Source organism: Motacilla alba, chromosome 3, assembly GCF_015832195.1.
Source record: "Motacilla alba alba isolate MOTALB_02 chromosome 3, Motacilla_alba_V1.0_pri, whole genome shotgun sequence".
In the NCBI taxonomy this organism is placed as follows: domain Eukaryota; kingdom Metazoa; phylum Chordata; class Aves; order Passeriformes; family Motacillidae; genus Motacilla; species Motacilla alba.
The window spans coordinates 60,994,344-61,018,753 of record NC_052018.1 but is presented as its reverse complement, the minus strand read 5'-3'; the positions used below and the strand labels follow the sequence as shown (position 1 = coordinate 61,018,753).

Sequence of the window (24,410 nt, the reverse complement as noted above, 5' to 3'; positions counted from 1 at the left end):
CAATTGAAATCATTCCCTAAGCTGCAGGGGAAACAATGTTGCCTAATTTGAGCTACAACAAAAAGGAGTCAATATTGAATTCTTATTTTGTCCTTCTTAGCTGCAACTATTTCACTTAAGACTGCCTTTTCTTTCCAAAATGGATTTTCTCTAATTTTTGCTCTTTCTCCATTCCATCACAGTCATGCCATTGCCTTATGTTCCCTCAGACTTTTCCATCTCCATTCCACACATACTCCACTCCATTTTGTAGTCCACTAAAAAGCAATTTTGCCTCTCATCTGTCTTCAAAAATAGCAACAGAACACAGCAGAGCAGTACATTCTAACCACCTAGCTGAAAATTCCTGAGTATATCTACAACAGAATTATGAAAAGAGCCAAGACTTTCCAAACTACCATTTTAGTCTCAAAGATACTCCTCTTTCTTTTTCTTCTAAACACAACCACATTTTTAGGATATGTGCAAAAAGAACAAAAGACAGGTACTTAGCTGTCCTTTTTGCCTTTGAAATGTCTTCCTTTCAACGATACACTGTATATATATAAGAGTGAGAGTATATACACAATCACATGAATTCAGAATGCCTCCCCAAATACAGCAGCTGTATTAAACCAAACAACCTATGTGGTGATGGTGTTAAAATATCCCCTTATGTATGCATCTCTTCCTGACATCACAGTATCTGAAAAGAACACTGTAAAGCCAGCTCTTTTAACACTTTGCTCAAGAGGTATTTGTCACTGCTAGATCTTCTTTGGCAGCAAAATCTTGGCTGAGGTACAGCTCAGAGACACTGTACAATTCATTCTGCTGCCATCCATCTCACAAAAGAAAGCAGAAGAACTTAGTGAGTCATGTTAACAGACATAAGTACATACAAGTGAATGTTATTACTGGTGGGAAAGATTAACTTTGTGAGTCAGTTTCACATATTTCATCTACTTTCTTGTGAAAAGAATGATCTACTTTGGCGGGCATACAATGTGATTTATTTGGATTTCTAAGTAGCGATATTTACAGATTAATTAAAATGTTCAGAGACATCTTTCATGTCTTGGCAAAAAGTTTTCCCTTCTGCTCTACAAATATACTCTTAATATCCCAGTGGAATGTATTTTCACAAATACTCTCAGTTAATTTAATACTTATGGTCTGCATGTTTCCAGTAGTAAGAAAAAATGCTGATACTTCTGAACAAAGTCTATGTGATCACTGAAGCTCAGTGAAGAGCTAGCCAATTTTGCCTTAGTTAGCAGCTGCTAAAATACATTATACAAAAAAGGAAAAAGTTACATTGCATTCCTGTGATCATTTGACTCACCCTGGCTGGATGCCAGGTGCCCACCAAAGCTGTTCTGTCCCTCCTCTCCTCAGCTGGGCAGGGGAGAAAAATAAAATGAAAGGCTTATGGCTTGAGAAAAGGGCAGGGAGAGATCATTTAGCAGTTATGGGCAAAATAGACTCAACTTGGGGAAATTAGTTTTATTTATCACTAATCAAAACAGAGTAGGACAACGAGCAAGACAACTTCCTCCACATCTCCTTTTTTCCCCAGGCATAACTTTACTCCCAATTTTCTCTTCCCCAGTGGTACAGGGGGATGAGAAACAGGGGCTGTGATCAGTTCATCGCACATTGTCTCTGCCACTCCTTTCTTCTCATGTGGAGGACTCCTCACACTCTTCCCCTGCTCCAGCATGGAGACTCTCCCACGGAAGACAGTCCTTCTTGAACTTCTCCAGCATGACTCCGTCCCATGGACTGCAGTTCTTCACAAACTGCTCCAGAGTGGGTCCCTCACACAGGGTACAGACCTTCTGGAACAAACTGCTCCAGGGTGGATCCCCCACAGGGTCACAAATCTGGCCAGCAATCCTGCTCCAGCATGGGCTCCTCTCTCCATGGGTCCAGAGGTCCTCCCAGGAGCTTGCTCCACAGTGGGCCTCCCAAAGGGTCACAACCACCTTCAGGCCTCCCCCTGCTCCAGAAAGGGGTCCTCCATGGGCTGCAGGTGGATCTCTGCTCCACCATGGACCTCCATGGGCTGCAGGGGCACAGCTGCTTCCCCATAGTCTACACCAGGGGCTGCAGGGGAATCTGAGCTCAGGCACCTGGAGCACCTCCTGCCCCTCCTTCCTCACTGGCCCTGGTGTCTGCAGAGCTGTTTCTCTCACAGATTCTAACTCTGCCCTTCTCCAGCTTCCCAGAGGCACTACCACTGTTGCTGATGGGTTCAGCCTTGACCAGCAGCACCTCTGTCTTGGAGCCTGCTGGCATTGGCTCCATTGGACACAGGGGAAGCTTCTGGCAGCTTTTCAGAGAAGCCACACCTGCAGCCCCTCCTGCTACCAAAAGCTTGCTACACAAACCCAGTACAATTTCTTTGTAGTGTTAATCTTTTACATAAGTGACAGCTAAAGGGATGGAACTCACACGTAAGATGGAAAGTCTAAACAAGACTGTGACAAAAGCTTGGGCTACGTCTTGAATAGTGAGATAGTAGACATGTATCCTCGCTTTTTTAAACATGTTCAGAAGCAGAAAATGTTTGCTTACCTTCACTTACCATTACAGCATGACCCTCTGACTTTTCACTGAATTTTAACAATCCCTTCAAAATCAAGTCCTGTACCAGAATTTGTAATCTAATGCTAGAACAAGGCAGTGTACAGTGACAAAGCTCAGAAAGGAAAAACCCTCACACTTTCAGAGCACTGAAGTTAAGCATATGTTGTTTGAGGAGAAATAAGGACATGAGAAAAAGTAAGGCTGAGAATATTTCACACCCCATTTGAAATCATTCACCTTTTAACATGAAGACGAAAATTAGATATATTTGGTTCTCACCACATACAAAAACTACCCTTATATGTAGCTTGAAGAGATTGAATTAAATAGCTACATTCCTTTATTACTACAACAGGATTCATTAGACTTCTATGAAGAAAAACAGACCCAAGTGCCAAGAAAAACTAATCACGAGTCCTTTGCTTTAAATTACATTAGCAAATTGATATAACTCTCCAGAGAAATGTCTAATTAACTCCACAAAAAACAAAACAAACAAAAAGTCCACATTCATTATAAAAGACTAGATGGACCTACAGTTTTAAATTATAACACAAAAATCCTTCAGATTGCAGTTGCCTCTTCAGGTCAATTGCAAGTCATATTTCTCACGCTGCAAAATGGTAAGCAGGGCATAAAACAACACAGTTATATCTACTGGCCTAAATACACCAGTGCTCACATCACCACTGCCTTTGGTAGACTCCTTGACCAAGCATCAAGTTATATGGAAAAGTCTTGTCATTTCTCCAAGTGAAAATTAGGGCTCATTGTGCCAACCTGGGAACAACACGTACAGTGCTTTTTTATTTATGAATCTAAATCATCCGTGATTTTTAAGCAATGTGGAAGGACCTGTTATCTTCAAATCAATCACCGCAGTTCTCTTCTTAAAACATGTTATTTCCATTAACATTCCTGCAGGCAGTGTAATGACAACTCCCTTGCTAAATCAAGATCTCCAAACTATACCAAAATTTACAGCAATGACAATAAACATTCCTTACTATACTAATTGAAGCCAGAGGCTCTCTTCTGCAAATTCTTATCTGTATGAATGATTAAAGGCAATTAGGCATTATAGCAAGAACTGGCAATCTGCAGTACTGTGCTCTCAGATGACCATGATAATCAGTGTCTAAACACGATCCTTAAAGAAGAGAAGAATTAAGAAATCATAGCTTGCCTTGGACAAATGTGGTAGGGGAAGAAGAATGGCAATTATCTTCAGGCGGCTAAGAATGTTAGACAAAACAAATTTAGAAAAAAATCCATCCATCATTCAGTGATATTGTTTTGGCCCAAAATAGAAAAAGAAACAGATATTTTCCAGACTGTACATGACAAAGTGCAACTAGCTTTCACAATTTAGGGAATTAGACAACTTTAGCCACTTATTGTCATTTAGCATTGTCTGGGCATTTTATAATCTCAGTCATACAGATGGCGACTTACCACATTTAAGCTGAAGCTCTCCTAAGCACCCATAAGCATCCATGAGCTTTTCATACTGTCCTTTAATTGCATCCTTTTCTTCTGGGGCTAAGGAACAAAGAGAAAGGCAGGAAACTTAGTTATCCAGTCTTCATAAAATTTTCAGATTGCTATTATTCCTGTTGCATAGGAACCAATGCTACCTAGGTTGATTTTCCTCAGTCAACAAGACTACGGTACAAAGGTAAGGTTAAAATGCTGTAAAACCACAGTGATTAAAACATGGTGGGACAGAAATGCACATCTCCACACACCACCCCAGAAGAAAAAAAGAGCACTCACTTTATTTTCAAATCAACCTGATCATTAGTAACAATTTCATTCTGTGGTACAGATGCCACATCAGCCAAAATAAATAAAGAAATACATAAGCACATGTAAAATTTACATTGTTCTAAAATAAGAACAAAAATAACAAATAGTCTTGCCATAAGCTAAAATATAATATCTTGATGATAATAAATTGATATGTCTTGATGTACAAAAAGAGAGAGTTTATAGTTCCAGACTCTTAGTCTAATTCCAGACAGAACTGGAATTTTTCTAATGCAAGATAACATGATTTGATGTAGACACAACACCAGATGTTGATTTGAAGAGAAATTACACATATTTTAGTGAAGTAAGAATTAGTTAATTAAATAAATAAAAGGTCAGATGCTTGTGTTACATTTGTGCATTTCTGCAACACGCAAATTCAATGGGCACATACTGAACATTCAGACATTAAGCCACACCACAACTTGTCACGGGCTACTTCAACATAAAACCAGCATACTTCCTGAATGAGTAAGTCTGCATTTTGTATATATTTCCCAATGAGGAGCAAGGTTAATCTCCCAAATGAGGAAAATAGACTGTAACTCTCAAATGTCCTTTTACTTCTTGAACTACAGATAAACAGCAACACAGTACTTTCAGAGATTTGCTAATAATACGCAATCTTATGCTCCTAATTAACTTCAGCAGTTAAAACCTGAAACCTCCGGGCATAAAAAGGACAAACTGAACTGCTTGCAATGGATGATAGAAGAGCAAAGAAAGAGACTTCTCTTTATAAACCTCAAGAGGCAAAGAGCTCAGTGAGAAACACAGAAAACAAATAAATATCCCATATATTGCTGACACTTTGAAGTGAAATGAAGGACAATTCCTCTTGCAAAATTCCTAAACACAGGCAACCCCCAAGAGTAATTAAAAATGTTTATAGCAATTTTTGCACTTGTGACAAACAAAGAAGACTCGTTTAATTTTTTTTCTTAATATTGTTTTTACTAGCATGCTTTCATAACTTACTTACTCTACTTTCTTAGAACACTGAGTAAATCAGGAGAAACTTGCAAAATGTTGATACCACACACACCAGTGAAGCAAAGCATAAGCAGCAGACAGAGGATAAAATGATTTTTATTGGGTAACATAAATCTCTGGACAATAATGATTTTGATACTTGGTAATGGCACATTTAAGGGGTTGAGACTCTGCAGGCTCAGTTCTCAGGCACTTAGAAAAAAATTTCACAAAACCAGTTTAGATAGACTATAACAATGTTCCTGTCTTTGAAAAAAACCTCCCTGTCAAGGCTTTCTTGTGTATTAAAAAAAGCAGGTTAAAAAAGGTGATGTTTCACTTTCCATGGCATCTTTACTAAGTAGAAAAGAGCAGCAACAATATATTGACAATTTTTTCTTAAATCTGTTCCTCCTTTAAAAGCTGTCTACGCTAAAATAATTGTACTACTTTAAAATAAAAAGGGAAAACCAAAATGAAAATTCTTGCTCCAAATATTCCAGGAAGAAATCTAGATTTCTTTAGGAAGAAATCTAAAACAAGGGAAACACCAAGAGATTCAGGTCTGAGACAGACGTGGGAGCTCATAAAGCTGAAGACCAGGCACAACCTGAAAGCATTTCAAAAGTCACTTTGAAATCACGGCAATGCTCTTCTCAATAGAATTACAAGCTGGAAAGTTGGCTGTTAAAAGTGTCTGGTAAGAGCACAATCCAAAAGAATGGAATTTGCAGTGTAGAATTAGGTAACACATAGCTTATTCCACTACTGGCAAGAAGTACCTGCCACTGGCATGTACGGAACCCACTGGAGCTTCTCAGGTCAAGGCAGTGGCACCACACACCTGTCAGCTCCTGGCACAGGACTCTTCCAAACACTCAGGCAAACAGCTGAATTTTGGCAGTCCTGGTACAGAAACACCACCATTCTGGGCAGGCCACTTGTCAGAACCTGTGCCTGCACAGCAGCATCAGCCGGGACAGCAGCACCAGCAGAGCTGCCTGGAAGGAAGGAGCAGGAAGGAGCAGGAAAGGAACATGCCAGACACAACTATGTCTGTGGGTCATGCAGACAGAGAGGCCAGAATGTTTTAGTACCTATGGACAACATCTAGGGGGGGTGGTGTGTGTAAATTCCCTTTGTTAAAGATACCAATGGAATTTGAAGTCTCCTGTCCTGTTAAACTCCTTGGTGTTGCACAAAGGACATTATTGCAGAGGGCTTGAGCCAGGTTCGTATCCTAGTATTAAAAAGAAGTATTTATAAATCTCAAAATCTTATTGAAATCTCAAATAACTGCCATCAAAACCTAAAACATCTCCAAGGGCATTCAAGGAGTGCTAGGACATGAGTCAGAATCAGAAAGAGTGTGGCTGCACAGAGAAAAAAAATTATGTGCTACTTTGTTGGATGAAGAGTTAAAAGGAAATATTTCGATGAAACACTTTAACCCTTGTAAAACAAGAGGCATGCAATAATTCAATGAAACCAAGCTGCAATAAAATAAATTAAAAGTTACCTTTTCCACGCATAAAATATTTCAGAGCCAAAAAACCCCACACCATGAAAAGACATACAACTATATTATACCATATGGCCTAACCAAGTGTGACTTCCTGCTTATAAAAGCTGCAATTTCAATTTACCAGCTAGCAGAAACTGGCCAAACATATGCAGTTTCCTTCATTCAACCCCTCCTTAGGGCTGAACCCCCAGACTTCAGCAAGAATCAGTACAACTCTTAAGCATATGGACCCCAGAAAGGTCAGTGACCTGCGTATGAGGTTAGAGAAAGGTACCAAAATTCCAAGTCCAACACTAAGGATAGACACAGTAATAGCTGCAACTTCAAGATGAAGGAAAAGTTCTTGGGAAAAAAAAAAAAAAGAGTCTGAGACTGGGTTATGGATTCTGTTTCTCCCTTGTGATTTTTCTGGAAATAGCCACCTGCTTGGCTGTAGGTACTGCTATAAAAATGCAATCTGAAGTATATTTCTAAGTACTTTAAGAAACATAGGGTCAGTGTCATGGGATGACTTTATTTGTGTCATTTGCATTCTGGGGGAAAGAGGTGGGAACTTTCCCCAGAAACAGAGAAAAACTATAATCAAACTGAAACTTCATCCCAAGACTCCCATATATACATTACCATAGGCACCTTACCTAGGTCTGCTATAATATAAGTTTAGGCAATTACCTCCAAATTGTGTTTTCAGTCATCTGCAGACACATTTAAAGTACTTTGTTGTATTTTCAATATCTTTCATCACTAAAATCTTCCTGTTCACATTCTATCCAAGCTACACAGGCATTATGAAAGTCAGACTGTATTCAGAAACACCATATAGGCCAAGCTGTACCGAGTTGGGAAGAAGTCTGTGGTCAGAGCTACAGTTAAGAGAATCCAAACACTTAAACATTAAGCAATGTATTTACCAATTTTCTAGTAAGATACGTTTCTGGTTGAAAACACAACAAACAAACCAGAAAATTGGCATTTTGGAAAGGTCAGTTCCCTGGTTTTCTCTATTAGATTGAGAACAATCTGCTCCTAGTGAGAGATAATGTTTGCATACTTGCATGTGCATATATGAATATATTAATTCACAATCAAAGAAGAATGGATTAATGAAACCACCACGTTTCTACTGGCCAGCTCCATGCTGCTGCAGGCAGTCAAGAAAATAAAAGGGAAGTCCCTAAGTGATTTCTCTGAAGCTCGGCCATTATCTTTATGTGGTTTCTGCCACAGATGACTCATATTTACATAGAAACTTGCAGCAGTCACTACAGACATAACCACTACAAAGAATTCATCCCTCACTACTTGTCTCCTAGCATAGAAAACAAGTCTTGCAATCAACACTCTACACTTACACGAACACATCTTCCCTCTTCTCTGTACCCAGTTTGCATTTTGACAATAGTGAGAGAATTGCAGCACACACTTTTTCCTGTAATCTAAAGCAGTGATGTTCAGCCTGAGAAACCATGGCTTGCTAGTGCCCAGGGCCAGCATAAACAAGGAAGACAGGACTTCTGCTCTGCAACTCCTTCCACAAATGAAAAAGTTTGAACACCACTAAACTACAGAAAACTTCACAGAAGTTTGTGCTAGCTGTATGAATATTCTGGTGCAGGAGTAGAAATGAGCCATGGTGGAGGGCTCACTGTTTTGGATAGAGTGCTTAGAAATACATTCACAGTCCTTACACAGGTATTGGTGCTTGATTTCCACACTCCACTCAGTGGCACAGTTGTTCACATAAACACAAAACAAAAGCTAATTGTAAACACTGAGTGTACATACAGCACAGAAACAGCTTTCTGTACAAAAGAAGGAAAAGATGCACAGGTCAAGAACTGCTACTTCCTGGTTTTGCAAGACTTATCCTGATTTCAGGCCGCTGCATCAGAGAACCACGCGCACACACACACCCCCGCAACTGAAGCAGCAGAGGAGGCACAGAGCTCTTCCACAAAGTGTGCACATACCTTAACTCTATGTAAGTTTGTCTCTAGTAAAGGCTAACTTTCCAGATCTGTGGGTAAAAGTCAGGAAAAACCTCAGACATACTTGCAAAAAGACACACTGTATCAGCTTCAAACTTCTGTACTTTCCAGACACCATGGTCATTTAGGATTTAACATAACAGGTGATGTAACATCCTTTATAAAACCAGCTGCAGAATCAAAGAGCTTGCAAAAAAAAAAAAAATCTGCAGACTTTGGCTCAGCCCTTGAGAAAACATATTATTATGCTGAAATTCAATAGCAGAGCACTCCCGTTGACAGCTTTTCACTGAAACTACCTGCCATAATAAAGTTAAATCACCATATTTTCAGCACTATAGCCTTAGTTTAGTTTAGCAACTGCCTGGACAGCAGTCCAGAACTACCTTATGCAGTTCACTTCATCTGTAAACCACTGAAACTGTAATGTGTTTAAACTAGGAACAGCATCTCTACCTATACTTCCTGTTGTATTAAGCAAAAATTTCTAAATCAATGACAATTTTTCTTCATCCTTCATGACTCTAGACTTCTTGCACAGAATATATTGATCTTCTAGTTCAGAGAATTCCTGGAAGGATTGTTTCAGGCTGTCACCCATCCTTCAGGAGATGACTGAAGCTTTAGGATTGCCAGTGGATGGGGGGAGGAAAAGAAAGCCTCCAGCAAAATGTGTCATTCAATTCAAAACAGTGAATTTTACCCTCCACCCTACAGTGACATCATGAGAGAAGGAAAACAAACTCCCATCCTCAAAAATACTATTTAACTTACAGTAGAACATAAAACTGTTCTGTTGATATCACATCACTATATAGATTAAGAGGTTTAGGGATATGCAACTATGTTTCCTGCAGTGATTTTTGATTTCCTAATTTTTCCAAAAGTTTTTTAGTTTAGGCTTCCATTACAGGACAAGTGTTCTCATTTTATAAATTGCTGACATTCAGGCAATTAGAGAACTTTACAATACTTTTCCACTACTGGAAAGGATGCAAAGGCTATTAAGGACATCAAGGATGCAAATATTTTTCAGGTATTAAATCTCTATATGCAGTAAGGAAATTATGCAACATAATCAATTTGCGACTAAAATTGTCATCATTATCTTTATAAGGTATCAAGAGAGGAAAAAGTATTAAGTCATCCATTCACAAGACAGCATCAAATTGTTAGCTTACACATTTGAAAGTGTTTATTTTAGTGATGAGTTTGCCAGAGGTTTATAGCCTGTATTGATTCTGTACAAGTGTGTGGTTTTTCAGATTTCTTTTTTTTTTTGTAACACCACTTCTAGGACAATTCTCACTCCCTTCTGCCACTTGAACTAGGTTAAATTCAACATTTAAATTTCTTCCAGTTCAAAATTATTATAGAAGCAATTAAACTTTCTTAAAAAAAAAGCAAGTGCAGATGTCATGCCAGTTCAAGGGCAGAGATACTTGGTAATTATGGAAAAAAAAAAAAAAGAACAATGACTAAAATTTCTTTTCAGGCCTTCACTGTCCATCTATGATTATTCCTCTCTACAGTTCTGTTTACATGAGGGTGTAATTGCAAAACTACATAAACTGTTGTACAACTTAAGTGCTCCAGGTATACCAATCTGCTTTTTTTTAGTGTAGAGGTTTGCATAAGGCACAGTTGCATAACTCCTTCTCACCACAGGTATGCAATTTTTAAAGAACTTTATTTTAGAAACAGAAAACTAGACAGAGAGGCCAAAACTAACATAATCCTGGGACTAGTATGTTTGAAACCACACATATACAAAGTTTATGTTAACTATGTTAACCTCCCATTGTAGTGTTCTATGATTAGTAACAACCTAAAGGCAAGTCAAACAAAACAGAATTAATGCTGTTTCTGTTACCACCCTGCTGTGAAGCTTCCTCTTCACAGTTCTTCTAAATTCACCAGCACAATACTTACTACTGGTTTTCCCTCCTTTTCTGGTCCTCGCTGCATAAACAGAAGTTATCTAAATAGGTTCCACTGGACAAACTAGCTTTTCCTACAATACAGGAACCAACCCAGGAAGGAATAGAGGAATCAAATGAAATAAAATGACAAAGTTATTACCACAGAGTGGGCTGAATGCCAACACAGACATGATTGCAGTTATCTCAAGACATGACACTGGACTTCCAAAAGGCATGGCAAACAGGCTTTTTACCCTATAAAAGTCACTACTTCAGAACTCCTCTAACACATTTTAAGAGAGACTGTATAAATTCTATAATCATAGAATCACAAAATCATTAGGATTAGAAAAGATGTCTAAGATCATTGAGCCCAACCATTAAACTAGTACCAACCACTGTGTTCATCATTTAAACCACGTTTCCCAGCTTCCACATCCACACACTTTTGGATCACTTCCAGGCATAGTAGTTCCACCACATCCCTGGGCAGCCTGTTTCCATATACCTGACCATCCCTTCCATGCAGAAACTTCTCCTAATATCCAATCTAAACCTCCCCTGGTGCAAGTTGGGGCTATGTCCTCTTGTCTTGTCACTTGTTACCAGGGAGAAGAGGCCAACCCTCACCTGGCTACACCTCCCTTCAGGCAGTTGTAAAGAGTGATAAGGTCTCCCCTGAACCTTCTTTTCTCCAGGCTGAACAACGCCAGCTCCCTCAGCTGCTCCTCACAGGACTTGTGCTCCAGATCCTTCACTGGCTCCATTGTCCTTCTCAGTACACACTCCTATTTTGAGATAGACCAGGATGCCACTGGCCTCTTTGTTCACCTGGGCACACTGCTGGATCATGTTCAGATGGATGTTGAGCAGCACCATCAGGTCCTTTTCATCTGGGCAACTTTCCAGCCACTAAATCATTTCAGGCATAGCAATTCAAACAAGGGATGGTAACACTGTGGGAGAAAAAACTACTCCATGTTGATGATTCCTTAATAAGTGAGATTTCAAGTCTTTCCAACCACTGGTCATACAGGTGGCTCAGAGCTAGCTAGGTGAATACTGGACTCTCCCTTTTATTCATGCACATTGGCTTTGGGAAGTGGAGCTGCTTTAGATTTTTATCAGAATAACAAAATACAGACCAAACCCCATTAATATTCATATAGAGTTTTAATGTCAACAGGTTTTAGGGTTTCAGGGAAAGTGAGTAAAGTTCTGCTCAGTACTAACTGACTTTTCAGTGCCAGTTCACTGAAAACTGACACAAAAACCCCCCTCTGGAAAAATGTAACACATTTATGTCCACTATTGCCAAATAATTTCACAAGAAACGGAACCCCCAAAATATTGCACAATATGAAACTCTAATAAAATATAATATACAAACCAAACAAAAATCCCTACAGTGTGGCAATAACATCTTTTCCATGACTGGTCAAAATTTTCCCACTATCAGAACTATTCTTGAGAAAATCAGCTGCCCCTTGACGACTTCTCTGGCTTTCATAATTTTATTCTGCATGTCCTTCCCAATGTGGAAGATTCAAGGGACCCAGATCCTGAGGTGACATTGTGACTGACATCGTGCAAATCGCAATGTACACACAGATCTTACTACAACACTTTGAGCTGCTTGAACACGGACTCCCACAACGCTGTGGACAGCAGCATGATTGCAGGCACAGGTATTACGCAGAAAACAATTTAAGAACGCAACACAAGTATGTGTTCTCCTACATTGCTTTTTGTCTCCTGCATTCTCAGTCACCTCATTTTCCTTTGTCTGCCTCAACATTAGCGACATCAGCACTGCATTAATTCAGGTGCAACAAGTACCAAAAGCACAAGGTGAGACAACCCTGAGAGCCAGACACTCCGAACCAAATCCCGTTCAAACCACAGCAAGAAGCCCAAAGTTTTTTATGGGAAACAAATCTCAAGTCGGTCATCCCAAAACATCTCTGTTGTGAGCTGGCTGTATTCACTGGTGGTTAGCACCTGATGTAGCCCAGTAGAAACTTCCTCAAGAGGCAGCGGACATGATTTCTTCACCTGGGCCCTCCTCTGCAGCCAACGCTGTAGAGGATAAGTCTTGTACACTAAAGGTGCCCTGTGCCGAGACCCCACCACAGCCGGGAGGCCTCTCCTGCTTCTTCTGCCCCGTCTGCTGATGAGGAGGTTAAAGATACCCAGAGCAGCGATGGAACAAGGATCGGGAGATGCCGGGCAACCCTCCATGCGTACCGGGGGTCACCCAAATGCGCCAGCGAGTGGCCCAGCCTGGACGGCCCTGCTGGAGGTCGGGGTGTGAGTGAGGCGAGATGTTCCCCGCAGCCAGCATCCCAGGAGGCGGGTCTGCGCGCTCCCCTTCCTTTCTCCATGACACGGAGGAAAGTGCCCCAGTGCTCCTGGGCATCGCCTGCTGCCGTCGCACCCCAGTGTCCCTTCACAGGCACCCACGGACACGCCAGCTCCGCGCTCCCACGGACACCCAGGGGTCCCCACGGCCGCCCCCGCACGCACTTACTGAGCGCCGCCACGGTGCCGGCCTCCAGCAACAGGCAGTCCTGGCGGCTGCGCGCCTCCAGCAGGGCGCTCGGCCCCGGCTCCTGCTTCCAGAGCAGCCGCAGCCCTTTGCTCAGAGCCATGGGAGCCGCCGGCCGTGGGGAGGAGGGCGCAGGGGTCCCGCTGGGGAGGGCGGCGAAGGAGCCGCACGGCCCGGCGCTGGGGGGCCGCCGGCTGCCCCGCGGGAGCCTCTCCGGGCGCCCGTCCCCGGTCCCGGCCGCTTTTCCCGGGGAGGCGGGCCAGGAGGGCGGCCGTGCCCCGCTGCCGCTCGCCGGTCACCTCAGCAGGCCTCCGAGTGCCTCCGCGGCGGGGGCGGCCAGCGCAGCACGAAGGAAGCGGAGCGGCCCCCGCGGGCGGACCCGCCGCTGCCGCCGCCTCCTCGGGGAGCCCCGGCTGCGGCCGGCGGGGCGGGAGCGACCTTCCCCTTTGCTCTCCGCCTTTCTCTTCCCACCCACGGTAAACTTTCCAGAGTTAACTTTGTCCCTCTGGCTCCGCGGCTCCGGCTCCTCCTCCTCCGGCACAGGTAGAAGCCGCCGGCGGGGCGCTGCCCCCGCCCTGCCCGCGGGTGAGGGGAGGAGCGGCGGCCGCGCTGCCGAGCCCGGCGGAGCGCTCTGGACCCCGGCCCGGCCGGGCTCTTCCCAGCGCCGCTGTTCCCGGCACGGCTTGCCCCGGCCCGGCGGTGCCGCTCCCCACCCCCGCGGGTGGCGAAGGTCGCCGTGGAGCCGCCGGGAGCGCCTTGAGGCGCCGGAGTTGTTCCCTCGGCGGCGCGGCTGCCCGGGGAGAAGCCGCGCTCCTTCCCGCTTCCTGCGGGAGCGGCCGCCCGGGATTCCCGGCGCCGCACCCCGCTGGCAGGGAGCTCCCCTCGGGGCTGCTTTCCCACTGCGCGCTGTCCCGCGGTACAAAGAGTTTTGGGCAAAGGCGCAGTGTACATGTTCTGATGTTGCAGGGCTCCCATCTCAATTCCCTGATGAGTCCGTGCAGGGTGAGTGCTGTTTTTTTCCCGGAGTTCACCGAGAACGAGTGGATTGAGGAGGTAGGCACAGGTACGCCAGTGTGTTCGGATGAGAGAAAAACTCGCTGTAACCTCGAGCAGAACATGTAGTCCTATTCATACACGGGTAAACCGCGCAGAATTCTATTTTTTTAACATCACGAATTATAACTTGAATTAAGACGTAGAGAAAACTGCGAAATTCGAAACGCCCAAACTACCGTCTATTACTGTTGTCTCATTTACTTTGAGAACGTCGCTCATGGCTGTGCGCTGCCAGGTGGAATGTCACAGTCCCTGCCTTCTTTGAACGTGATGGAAAAAAACTGAAAAGCAGATACTGCCTTTCTGTGACACACATCTGGTTCATTTATTTTATAACCAGCAGTAATTCCGAAAGGAGATTGATTTTATGTTTGTTTATGGTGCCTCCTTAAAAAAGCATTTGGAAAGGGTCTGGTATGGAAAGTGGGATTGATGTTTGTATGGGCATCCCCTTCCCCCGATCCTAAATTTTGATTATAGTATGTAGGGCGAGATTAAAAGTACTGGGTAAAGCAAAAGAAATTACCCAGAAACTCTAGAAATTAAATGACCAGGAGGAAAAAAGCAAGACAGCACATAGCTCAAAGTTTGGGAGTTTTAGAGGATATAAGAACATAGATTAACCATGTTCAATTTTAAACAGAAAAGGGATTCCTTTCTAACAGCTACCCAATGTGAATGGCAGACTAAAAATTAGTTCATGTCTTTGACATCTTTCACTCTTTCCCTAGAGAAAAGTGCTCATTTGAGATGAAATACTTAAAGTATCACTTAATCAGTGCTGCCCAAGAGAGTTGTGTCACATGACTTTAAAAAGTTGCCCTGGATCATACACTTATGTGTTTAAAAATAGCAGAAAGAAACCCCCACTCTTTTTTCTTTTTTTTTTTTTTTTTTGTGTGTGTGTGTGTGTGTGTGTGTGTATGTGCGTGTCTTTGCCTTTGAGGAATTATTCTTCACAGACCCCTTTAAAGTCCATCATGAGAACGAACTCTTACTGGCAGGACACGGGTATGTCCCTCTCTTGCCTGTGTTTTAACTCCTTTGCAATTTTTGTCATTAGTTCTTCTCACTACAATTTCCAAGAACACACAATTTAGGATTGTTAATAAAAAGGTTACTGTCAGATTTGTTGGGTAAAATACTGAAGAAAGGATTGGTGCAGCTGGGATAGTATATTTTAGCACCTCAAATCATTATGAGGGGATAAGGATGTGAGAGAAAAACTCAAATGAAGGTGGCAAACTGGAATCCTTTTGCAGTGTGTATGACAAAATACTGCTTCATAGGTGGCTCTCTGACTGAGTCTGTTCTAAGCTCTTACAAGCAGATCTCTTCAGTGTGCTCCAGTTGCAGTACATCCACTCAAAAATCAGTCAGTCAGTTCATTAGGCTTTGTGTTAGAAACACAAGTCTGAGGAAGTAAGAATCAGAAAATGGTGAAGAGTAGCAGTAAATAAAACCATTCATTTTACAAACCTCCTTCACAAAGAATGACATCTAGATTAAGGGCTCATATAGGAACCTTGCTCAGTATATTGGGATGTGTGCAAAAGTGTTCTTTTGATAGGATCTTTTCCTCTAACCAGACTGTGTTTCAATGCATGGAAGTCCATTTTTAAGGGACAGTGTTGAGATTGACAGATCATCTTTTAGCAGACATTTGGAGTTGAGCTGTCTTGCTCTGGACCTTATGTATGTGAGTATCATGGAAGCATTAATTCCTGCAGTTATTTGAGGAGTCCCTCAGGTGACTTCATTCCCTCTTGCACAGCATTTGTTTTCACCCAGGCCATACACCCTTATTACCTCCTCAGCAATTTTTCATTTAATCCTCCTTTCTCTTTGGAGTTCTCCTTCCTTTTAATCTCCTGCCTTGACAATTTCATCATGCTAGCTTCTTTGCCCCTCTTCACACCCATCTTTGGTTCTTTATCGCTCTTTCTACCTTTGAGCAGTCACAGATATTTTGCTTTGCTTTCTGAATGTTCCCACAGCTGAAAGGTGGGAAGTGATCTGCTGCTGCCCCTGCAGCTTTCAGCTGGAAGAAGCAACAGGTCGGTGGGTTCTCTCTGCTATTTGGCATGTATAGGATAGTGGGACTGTTTTGAAGGGTGGAATATCTCTTGTCTGCAGCTGTGTCCCTTTGCTTACCTTTTCTCTTTCCAACTCCTTTTCCAGCTCCTGTCTTCATAGGGGCAGAGAGATCCTTCTCCCTCTGTATCAGAAGGGGAGGGATCCTTAAGGTCTGATGATGTTTGCTGACTGTGGAACTACGTGAAATGCAGTTCAAACAAAATTGCAGCAGTGGGCAGCCTCCATGGTAGGAGGACACAGCCTTCAGCTACTAAATCAAGTTCAGTTCCTATTAAATCACCTGTGGCATAAATAGTGTTGAAGACAATGTCCACATTGTGTTTGTGCATATTTATAAGCACTCAGCTGTTACCTCAGTGATAGAAATCAGCTCAGTGTAGTTTCTGAACACTTCTGGTTTTTTCAAAGTCACTCCATTTGGTTTGAATTTCCAATCCCTTCTCCTCCCAGCCCCTTGTCTACCTTGGAAGCACTGCTATGCATCATGACTCCTGCTCCTAGGTCCTTCAGTAATTGATGTTTCCAGGGTCCAGATAACTGCCTCCCTGAAAAAGAGTCCTGCATGCTGCTCTTAGCAAGTGGCATTTTTTGTTTCTCTGAAGACCGTCTGAAGAGGAACAACAGAGATGTTGCAAGACAGAGTTTAGAAGAGCTGGATAGAGCAAGGAGTATGTGGCTTAGCTGTCTGGAATAGCTGTGTGAACCCCATATCCTGGACTTTGGGGTATAGGATGGGTGTGCCTGTAGTATTACTTGTCTGTCTTCATGTACTATTGAGTGAACTTTGCAGTCTGGGGCTCTACAAAAAGCTTTGGTGATACACTGCAGAAACAAACAAAAGATACTTTTCTTTGTCCAATATTATGCTACTGAAATAGCTTTTTCAGTAACTTTTTGAAGCTCTGAGATTAAATATATGACGGCATTTCCTCAGGATTTTTGGCCACTTGCACATAGCCTCAGTGGTCACAAATTCCTCAGGAAATGTGTGTGCTTACAAGGTCATTGAAAACAGTTTGGATTTTGCCTTTTATGACAAACTTTTGACTTTAGCAAGTAGAGAAGAAATAGGGGAAATATCTCAGCATATTTTTTCCTGCACATGGCATTCAAAACAAGTAACTGCTGCTAATATGCAAAAACTTCCACTATGTTTCCACATTTTCAAGCTAACATTAGAATGAATTTTATTTACAGCTGAATTTGACAATAAGTCAAGTTATAGAGAAGCATTTATAACTTCTAGGCTAAAGTGCTCAGAATGTTGCTCTGAAAGTAACTGTCTTAATGTCAACCCTTAACACTGTTGGTGAGAGAAGACCTTTCTATTCTAGTTGGTTACACTTCTCTTGGCCTAGTAAAGAACTTGGTGTGCAAAAGACATCTGGTACTTTGTTACAGAGACAATCCAATATAGGTTGAGCTAGGTCACTGTTACTCACCAACATCAACTGCATTTCCTCAAAAATAACTGAAGAGCATGAGAAACATGAGGGAAAAATTAGTATGCTTTGTTTAGATTTTGAACACTTGACCTTGCCATGAGTGTAAGTGGAGAGATGCAGGGACATTTTCTTTGCTTCAGTTAGTGACAATATTTTCAAATTTCCACTCCTGTTTACAACCTTTCCTGACAAGCTCCCCTTATTCCTTGCCATTGGGGTCTGTGATCCTTACAACAGGAAAAAGAAGCTTTTAATGCTAATTAGTTTGTACTGTATTACTCTTTAACCAATTATTTGGAAGGGGAGGGTGGGTGGGTGGGCTCAGACCTGAGCTTTTGGTTCTGCAGGAGCTAAACATATGCCTGACTTTATCAGTAGCCTAAATCTTGCAGCTCCTTGCTTGGGTGAATAAACTTCCTTCTCAAGTGAATAAACAGTGCAGGTCTGGCTGCTCAGGGTGGTTGGACTGGAAGCAAACTAGCTTTAGGCTCAGACTGAGTCAGGGTCTACTGGCTGCAGGCTGTAGCTCCAGATTGGCAGAAGACTGGGCTGTGAATTCAAGTTCTTGAAGGTGTAGCACAAGTGGTTGAGAGATGCTCTGGTTGCTGTGCTAACAGTTTTTAAGATGCTGCTAATGAAAAATTATATTGCTGGGAGGTCAGTGGAATTGCTCACCTCCTCTCCCACCTATACTTTAACTCTGTGTGTGCTAAGTGAAAGAGGGCTCTCTGGAGAGGCAGATCGACTGCATTCACAGGCATTAGCCTTTTCTTACTAAGAGACTGGGACTATTTTCAGTAACAGCAGCTGTTTTAAAGCTTAACATTCTTCATCCCAAAACTATGTGCAGAAGAGCAGCATTAGTCAGATGACGTTTATTTAGGCAGTAATAGTGACCAGACAACCAGATAAAATTTTTATTCTTTCTTCCAGACTGACATGCTTATGATTAGTTGTAGGTATCCTTTTCTTAGGTTCAAAGGACTAGGAAGCCACAGAGTTTTCCACTGCTTCTTGCCTCATTTTCTAGAACTCCCGATAGGGAAATCAAAATGCTTAATAAAATAGAAAATTTGAATTTAAAGTGGGCTGCTTAATATCTGCACAGGAAGAGCTGCAGCAAGTATGTTGGCAGTTTTTCCTCGGTGAGCACATGCCTCATCATAAAAAATTGTGCACACCTATTGCTTATCAACAGTGAAAGCAGAGTTTACTGGTTATCCCATACCAAGGGATGTAGATTTGATGAGGCAAAAGAAATGCCTTCCTTTTGTCCATGAATCAGCTATGAAGAAAACTCCAGGAAGAGGCAATGCCACATTGCCAGCTATGGCATTTCAGCAGTACATAGTGGCCATCATTATTATAGATGGTGTGACACTCGACTACTGGAAGAGACTGCCTGCAACAAAGTGATTCCTAACTTCATTCTTAAATAAGAATTTCACTATTCTGTGGATGCTCCATATCTGTAAGAAGGAAAACCAGAGTTTTCATGATTGTTCAGAATCCCTTAAGTTTCATTGTCTGTTGAGATGTTATAACTAGACAGAGAGAAACAGATGAATACAGAGTGGACAAGGCAAGAACACAACAGAAAGCTGACTATGATTCAGACGAGGGACCTGAAAGCTAAATAATTTAAAATAGTAAGACCCCTCTTTTATTTATAGAGTAACCAAATCATACAAAAATCAGGAAAGTCAAGGACAAAATGCAGTCAGGCAAGTGACATCAGGATTTCATATGTTTCTGGATAATTCTGATGGCACACTATTTATTGAAGAAAATGTTAACTTTTGATCCCTCTTACTATGATTAATTTGTAAATGAATTCTGTTAATATAAAAATCTTTAGTCATTTTGTCCTGTTTGGTAACACAGACTATACTTGAAAAAACAAAGGAGCATACAGTGTAGATAAGACCTATAATGGGGCATTTAGAAATGGGAGGGTGGGAAGAGAGGACAAAGAGAATGGCATTTCCATGTTCAGTTCATAACTAATGAATGTTAATTTGTTTAAAGCTTATTGAACTCTAGTTTGCCCTCAGTGGGATCAGACATTCAAGGGAGAGTTTCTTTTATGAATTTTCTGTGTATAAACATTAGTGGGAGTTGATTGAACATAATAGGACGTATTAACTGAGTTTATGTCCAGTGCTGGCTATTTACAGTTGTAGTATTTTATAAGAGGATTTTGTTAATGAGATGAGCACATGTTCTCTGTTACCAGAAATGTATATATAAACCCAGTGGAGGCTTATATCTGAAAGTTCTCTCACATTCCAGTTCTGTTTTTTTCTCGCATATAAAACACAAAGCTAAAGTAAAAGTAAAACTAAGGAGGGTTTTTTGGTTTTTTTTTGTGAACAAAAGTGAATATTGGACATAACCTGTCCATTTAAAAGTTTCAAATTTATTCAAGTATTTGAATGAAAAAGGGGTTAAAAATAGTTTTCTATTTGGAGAACACCTCTTTAATACAATCAAATCAGCTACCTCACAACCAGTACCACCATCCTACAACTGCTGAGAAAAACCTTACATCTCTGGAATGAGTAGGTTAATTTCTCCAAAATCTGAAATACAATCCAGAATCTCAGTTGCTACATCAAAATTCAGTGGGTAACATTCCCCAGGTTTAAGGTTTGGGATTTGTTTGCTGCATCTATATTAAGATATAGAATTTCTAGTTCATGCCTGTGATAATGGACTACTGGTTTTATGCCAGATACTAACCCACATAGCAAAAAGAGTCATTCAGTCACTGTCTAAAAGGATCACAAAATGTCTTGCCTGCATAGATTTGCTCTTCTGTGATCAAATGTTCAACATTTTTTCCATTTGAGTTGTTTCCAGTACAGCATATGTGGTGCTTTTAAAATGAAGTTAGGCTTCTTTCTCTCATTTCATTTTATAAACAGATGCTTTGTGGTGTTATGCCTCTCCATGCTTTAGAAAGCCCTATCCATTAATTTTCAGATTTAGCAGAAGTTTCAGACCAAAAAGCAAGGGCAGCAAGAGGCAGTGTAATAACACATTCCTATGAAGGAAGAGAACATATTTGTTTACCTGAAAGACTGGGGGTTTGGTCTTTTTTCATCTGCTTTCTGTAAAGTTTGAATGGCATTAAGCAATAAATCTCAGGTGTTACTCTGCTTCTCAGCAGCTTTATGGCAAGATAACTTAGACTAAATAGTTTGAAAAGGCAGTGAATATGAACTAGTTCAAGTCACAGTAGTTAATGGAGTTGCTCAGTATACCACCAGTGTTGAACTGGAGAAGGTTAAATAAAAACTAAAATGGTAAAACAGAGCAAACTGGCTAAGGAGTCAAGCTATTTCACAGCCCCATTTATGGTGAAGGCAGAGTGAATAGCATATGTTTTTCTTGAAAGGAAAGGAGGACTGTAGAATGAGGTGTTATCTCTGTCAGTGCTGCTGTAAAGGGGTAGCTGACAAAGCACAGTGTGAATGAGGAGAACAGACCAGAAAAGAGAAGAACTGAGGGAATACCAAGGTTCAAAGTTACTTGAACAAACATTTTGGTGTGTTACATTATTCCCATTGCACGAGTTAAATCCACAGACTATGTGTATGTGCAAGTAGACATAGATTTTTAACTCATTTGCAGACTGCTATTCTTTTTTTTCTGCTCCAAATATGTGTGTGCCTCTGTATGTGTTTATCTCAAAAGTTACCTGGGTGAAAGGCAGGTGAGAAACCATCTTTCTTTGTAGGCTGCACTCAATTCCTAGGACTTGTTCTCACTTTCAGCCACCATTACAGGCACCCCAGTAGTACCAGCGACCCGGGAATGCTGCTGTGCATGGGAAGGGGTGAGCACAGAGGGTGGGCAGGACAAAATACTATCAGCAGTTTGGCAGGGAGAGGGCATGTAGTGGAAAGACCCTGTGTGGGTGTGGCTGGGAAAGCTGAGCAAAACTGGGGATTTGGGAGAAAGCCAACTCATGTCATCCCTCTGAAGACAAGAGTAAGAGCCCTTCTTCTGTCACAGACCCTGTCCACGAGGATTCACCTTGTGCAACGTGTGTTTGCTGCTGTTGTTGTTACCTCTACATCAGTAGCTCTTCAGATTGCCTTTCTTGCTGTCTTCCTGTTACCCCTCCTCTTCTCTGTCCCTCCCTGTTTCATTCTCTGATGCTTTTTGCCCAGTTGGCCCATTGATGGTTAGATTCTGTAATTAGTGACACTGACACCTAGAGCTATTGCAATTACTTCCCATGTCTTTTAAAAGGGTGGGTGCAGTGACAGATTTCCTGTGCTGAGAGTACAGAGTAGCTATCTTGAATAATGTTCCCTTCATATTTTTGTGGGAGTTCAGCAGAATTCTCTCTTTATTTATTCCAGAAATTTGAAATAGACTTTGTCAGGTCTTGGAGATTTATTGCAAACTACATGGAAGGGCCAGAACCAGTGCAGATCCTTTACACATGGAAACACTGATGCAGAGAGTTGATAGTCTGCCTGAATAAAAGCAGAGATGCTCTGTGAGTTTAAGAATGCCTCTGGGAAGTCAGATTAACTAATCTCAGTTTAATTGTAGAAGCTGCTGCTCAGCATGGATGAATCAGGATACAACATATCACAGAGAAGTCTTTATGACTACTTTTAAGCAACCTGCTGCTTTAAGAAGCACATCTGTACATGTTGATAAGGCTGATTACATGACTTTTTGTTTATCTGCACTTGAACTAATAGCCTAATGCTGGCTATTGAGTTTAGCTTAGTGGTGGCTGGAGTCTCATAGGAGAAAAATCTAAGGTATCCTGAGAGAGATTTCTCAGTGTTTCCTTACAGTGCCAGAAGTCAGCTACACTCACACCCATCACCTCCTCTCTGCCCTCAGGGCCAGCAGCTGTCTAGCACAGCTTCTTTGGCAAAGCACAGGGCAGAACCACTTTGCTTTGTAAGATCTTAGCTGGCTGCAGAGGGTCAGCTGAGGTGTCACTGCATCCTGGGCCTGAGACAGAACCAGACAGTGACAGTGCACATCTGTCCTGTGTTTCTCCATGCTACGGAGTTCATCAGCAGACCTGTGTGCCACACACACACCCGGACCCAGCCAGGGTTCAGCAGTGCACCTGAGCTGATTCCTGTTCTCTGGCTCCACAGCAGTGAAACAGCCCAGGGTCTAGCTGCAGGTGTCTGCTCAGGCTTCCTTGTGAACACCCACTACAATGCTTACTTGTGGGTTGGGTTTTGGGGTTCTTTTCCGTGTGCCAAAAACATCCCCTTCAGGAAGGGCTGTTTTATTTTACTATTTAAAAATGGCTTAAAACCACCAGTCATTTTTATTAGGTTCTAACACTAGATAATGATGAACTCCTTGCTCAGAGGGGAGCTGTGCCAGACAGCACCTACAAACAACTTTCCTGAACTCCACTCTTACTCTAGGAGCAGCTCCTCAACCCCTGTGAAACCACTGCAGTCCCTGCAAGTTGCCCTTTTTCAGTGATAATTTTACAGCAGAATTCGAATAGATCCCAAATCCTGCAGCCATCCTGCAGACTTATTTTGTAGTATAGAAGTCTGTGGATAGCAACCTCCTCTTTCTGATTGTGAATTTGGTTGAAATTTGGAAGACTTTTATGAACAGTTGCATTGTGGATTTATTGCTTTGGGAGGCTTTTTTGGATGTTGCTTCCTTTCTGCCAAGCATTAAGACTGTGGTTGTAAGCAGCAGATAGACTGGCACAAGTTGTTACTATTGCCAAACAAGCGTAAACATGCTCAAAGTAGGGAAGAAGAGTTCTAGACTTACCTCCTTCCCAGAGGTTTGGAAAAAAGTCCTTGCTTTAAGTTTGGAGGTCCAATTTGTGACCAGGTAGAAAAGGGTAACTAGTTAAACAGGGAAGACACATGAAGAGTTTTCTTACTCCTCAGTTCTCTCTACTGGTATAACCAGTCTGGAATGGTGCAGTCCTGGTGAGTGCAGTCAGACTGGAATCTTCTGGGGCAGTGTGTCAAGCTCAGCAAATCCATCCCAGCAGCAAGCAGCCTGGTTTATATTTTCCTACTATATTGCAACAGATGGTATGTTTAAGTTTTCACTTCTCTCCCAGCTGTTGAATTTTTAAACAAAATCTTTACTGAGCTTAAAAATATGACTCAACTAGTCAGGAACTAGTCAACAGTTAGAAAAATTACCCTCACCCCTGTTTTACTTACTTATTTTTGAGTATTGAGGCAGCTTTTCCTTTTGCAAGAGTTTAACTTGATGAGCTACTGGATACTCCAAAGTTAACAGGATTCTGTGTCTGGCTTGGAATTCAATTAAAAATAATAGTATATAGAATTTGATTTAAAATAATAAAATATAGATAGATGAACATTGGATAAACAGCGTCACTCTCTCATTTTAGTTTTTGTTTCCAACTTGCCATTGGACATTATAGTGACATATTTAAAAACCCCAACCAAACACAAAGTTTTGGATTCTCATTTTAAA

General features: G+C 41.8%; 2 protein-coding genes across 8 annotated transcripts in view; one reads left to right on the top strand and one right to left on the bottom strand.

Annotated features, from left to right (window-relative positions):
* Nucleotides 1-13,454, bottom strand: part of SYNJ2 (synaptojanin 2) — a 64,700-nt gene extending 51,246 nt beyond the window's left edge. The window contains exons 1-2 of one of the 3 annotated variants that reach the window (XM_038133207.1): nucleotides 13,317-13,454; nucleotides 4,027-4,113 (exon numbers count right to left, since the gene is read on the bottom strand). In XM_038133207.1, the coding sequence (XP_037989135.1) occupies nucleotides 4,027-4,069 (43 nt within the window). In that variant the 5' untranslated portion in view covers nucleotides 4,070-4,113; nucleotides 13,317-13,454. Of the gene's footprint in view, nucleotides 1-4,026; nucleotides 4,114-13,316 lie in introns of those variants that run through there. The other 2 variants (XM_038133206.1, XM_038133208.1) reach the window with 2 other exon arrangements.
* LOC119699554 (translation initiation factor IF-2-like) overlaps nucleotides 13,437-24,410 on the top strand; it is a 75,497-nt gene continuing 64,523 nt past the window's right edge. For 3 of the 5 annotated variants that reach the window (XR_005256465.1, XR_005256463.1, XM_038133216.1), the window contains exon 1: nucleotides 13,437-14,401. Coding sequence is in view for 2 of the 5 variants with exons in the window: in XM_038133216.1 (XP_037989144.1) it covers nucleotides 13,440-14,387 (948 nt within the window). In the remaining 3 variants the exon portion in view is untranslated. Of the gene's footprint in view, nucleotides 18,227-24,410 lie in introns of those variants that run through there. The other 2 variants (XM_038133217.1, XR_005256464.1) reach the window with 2 other exon arrangements.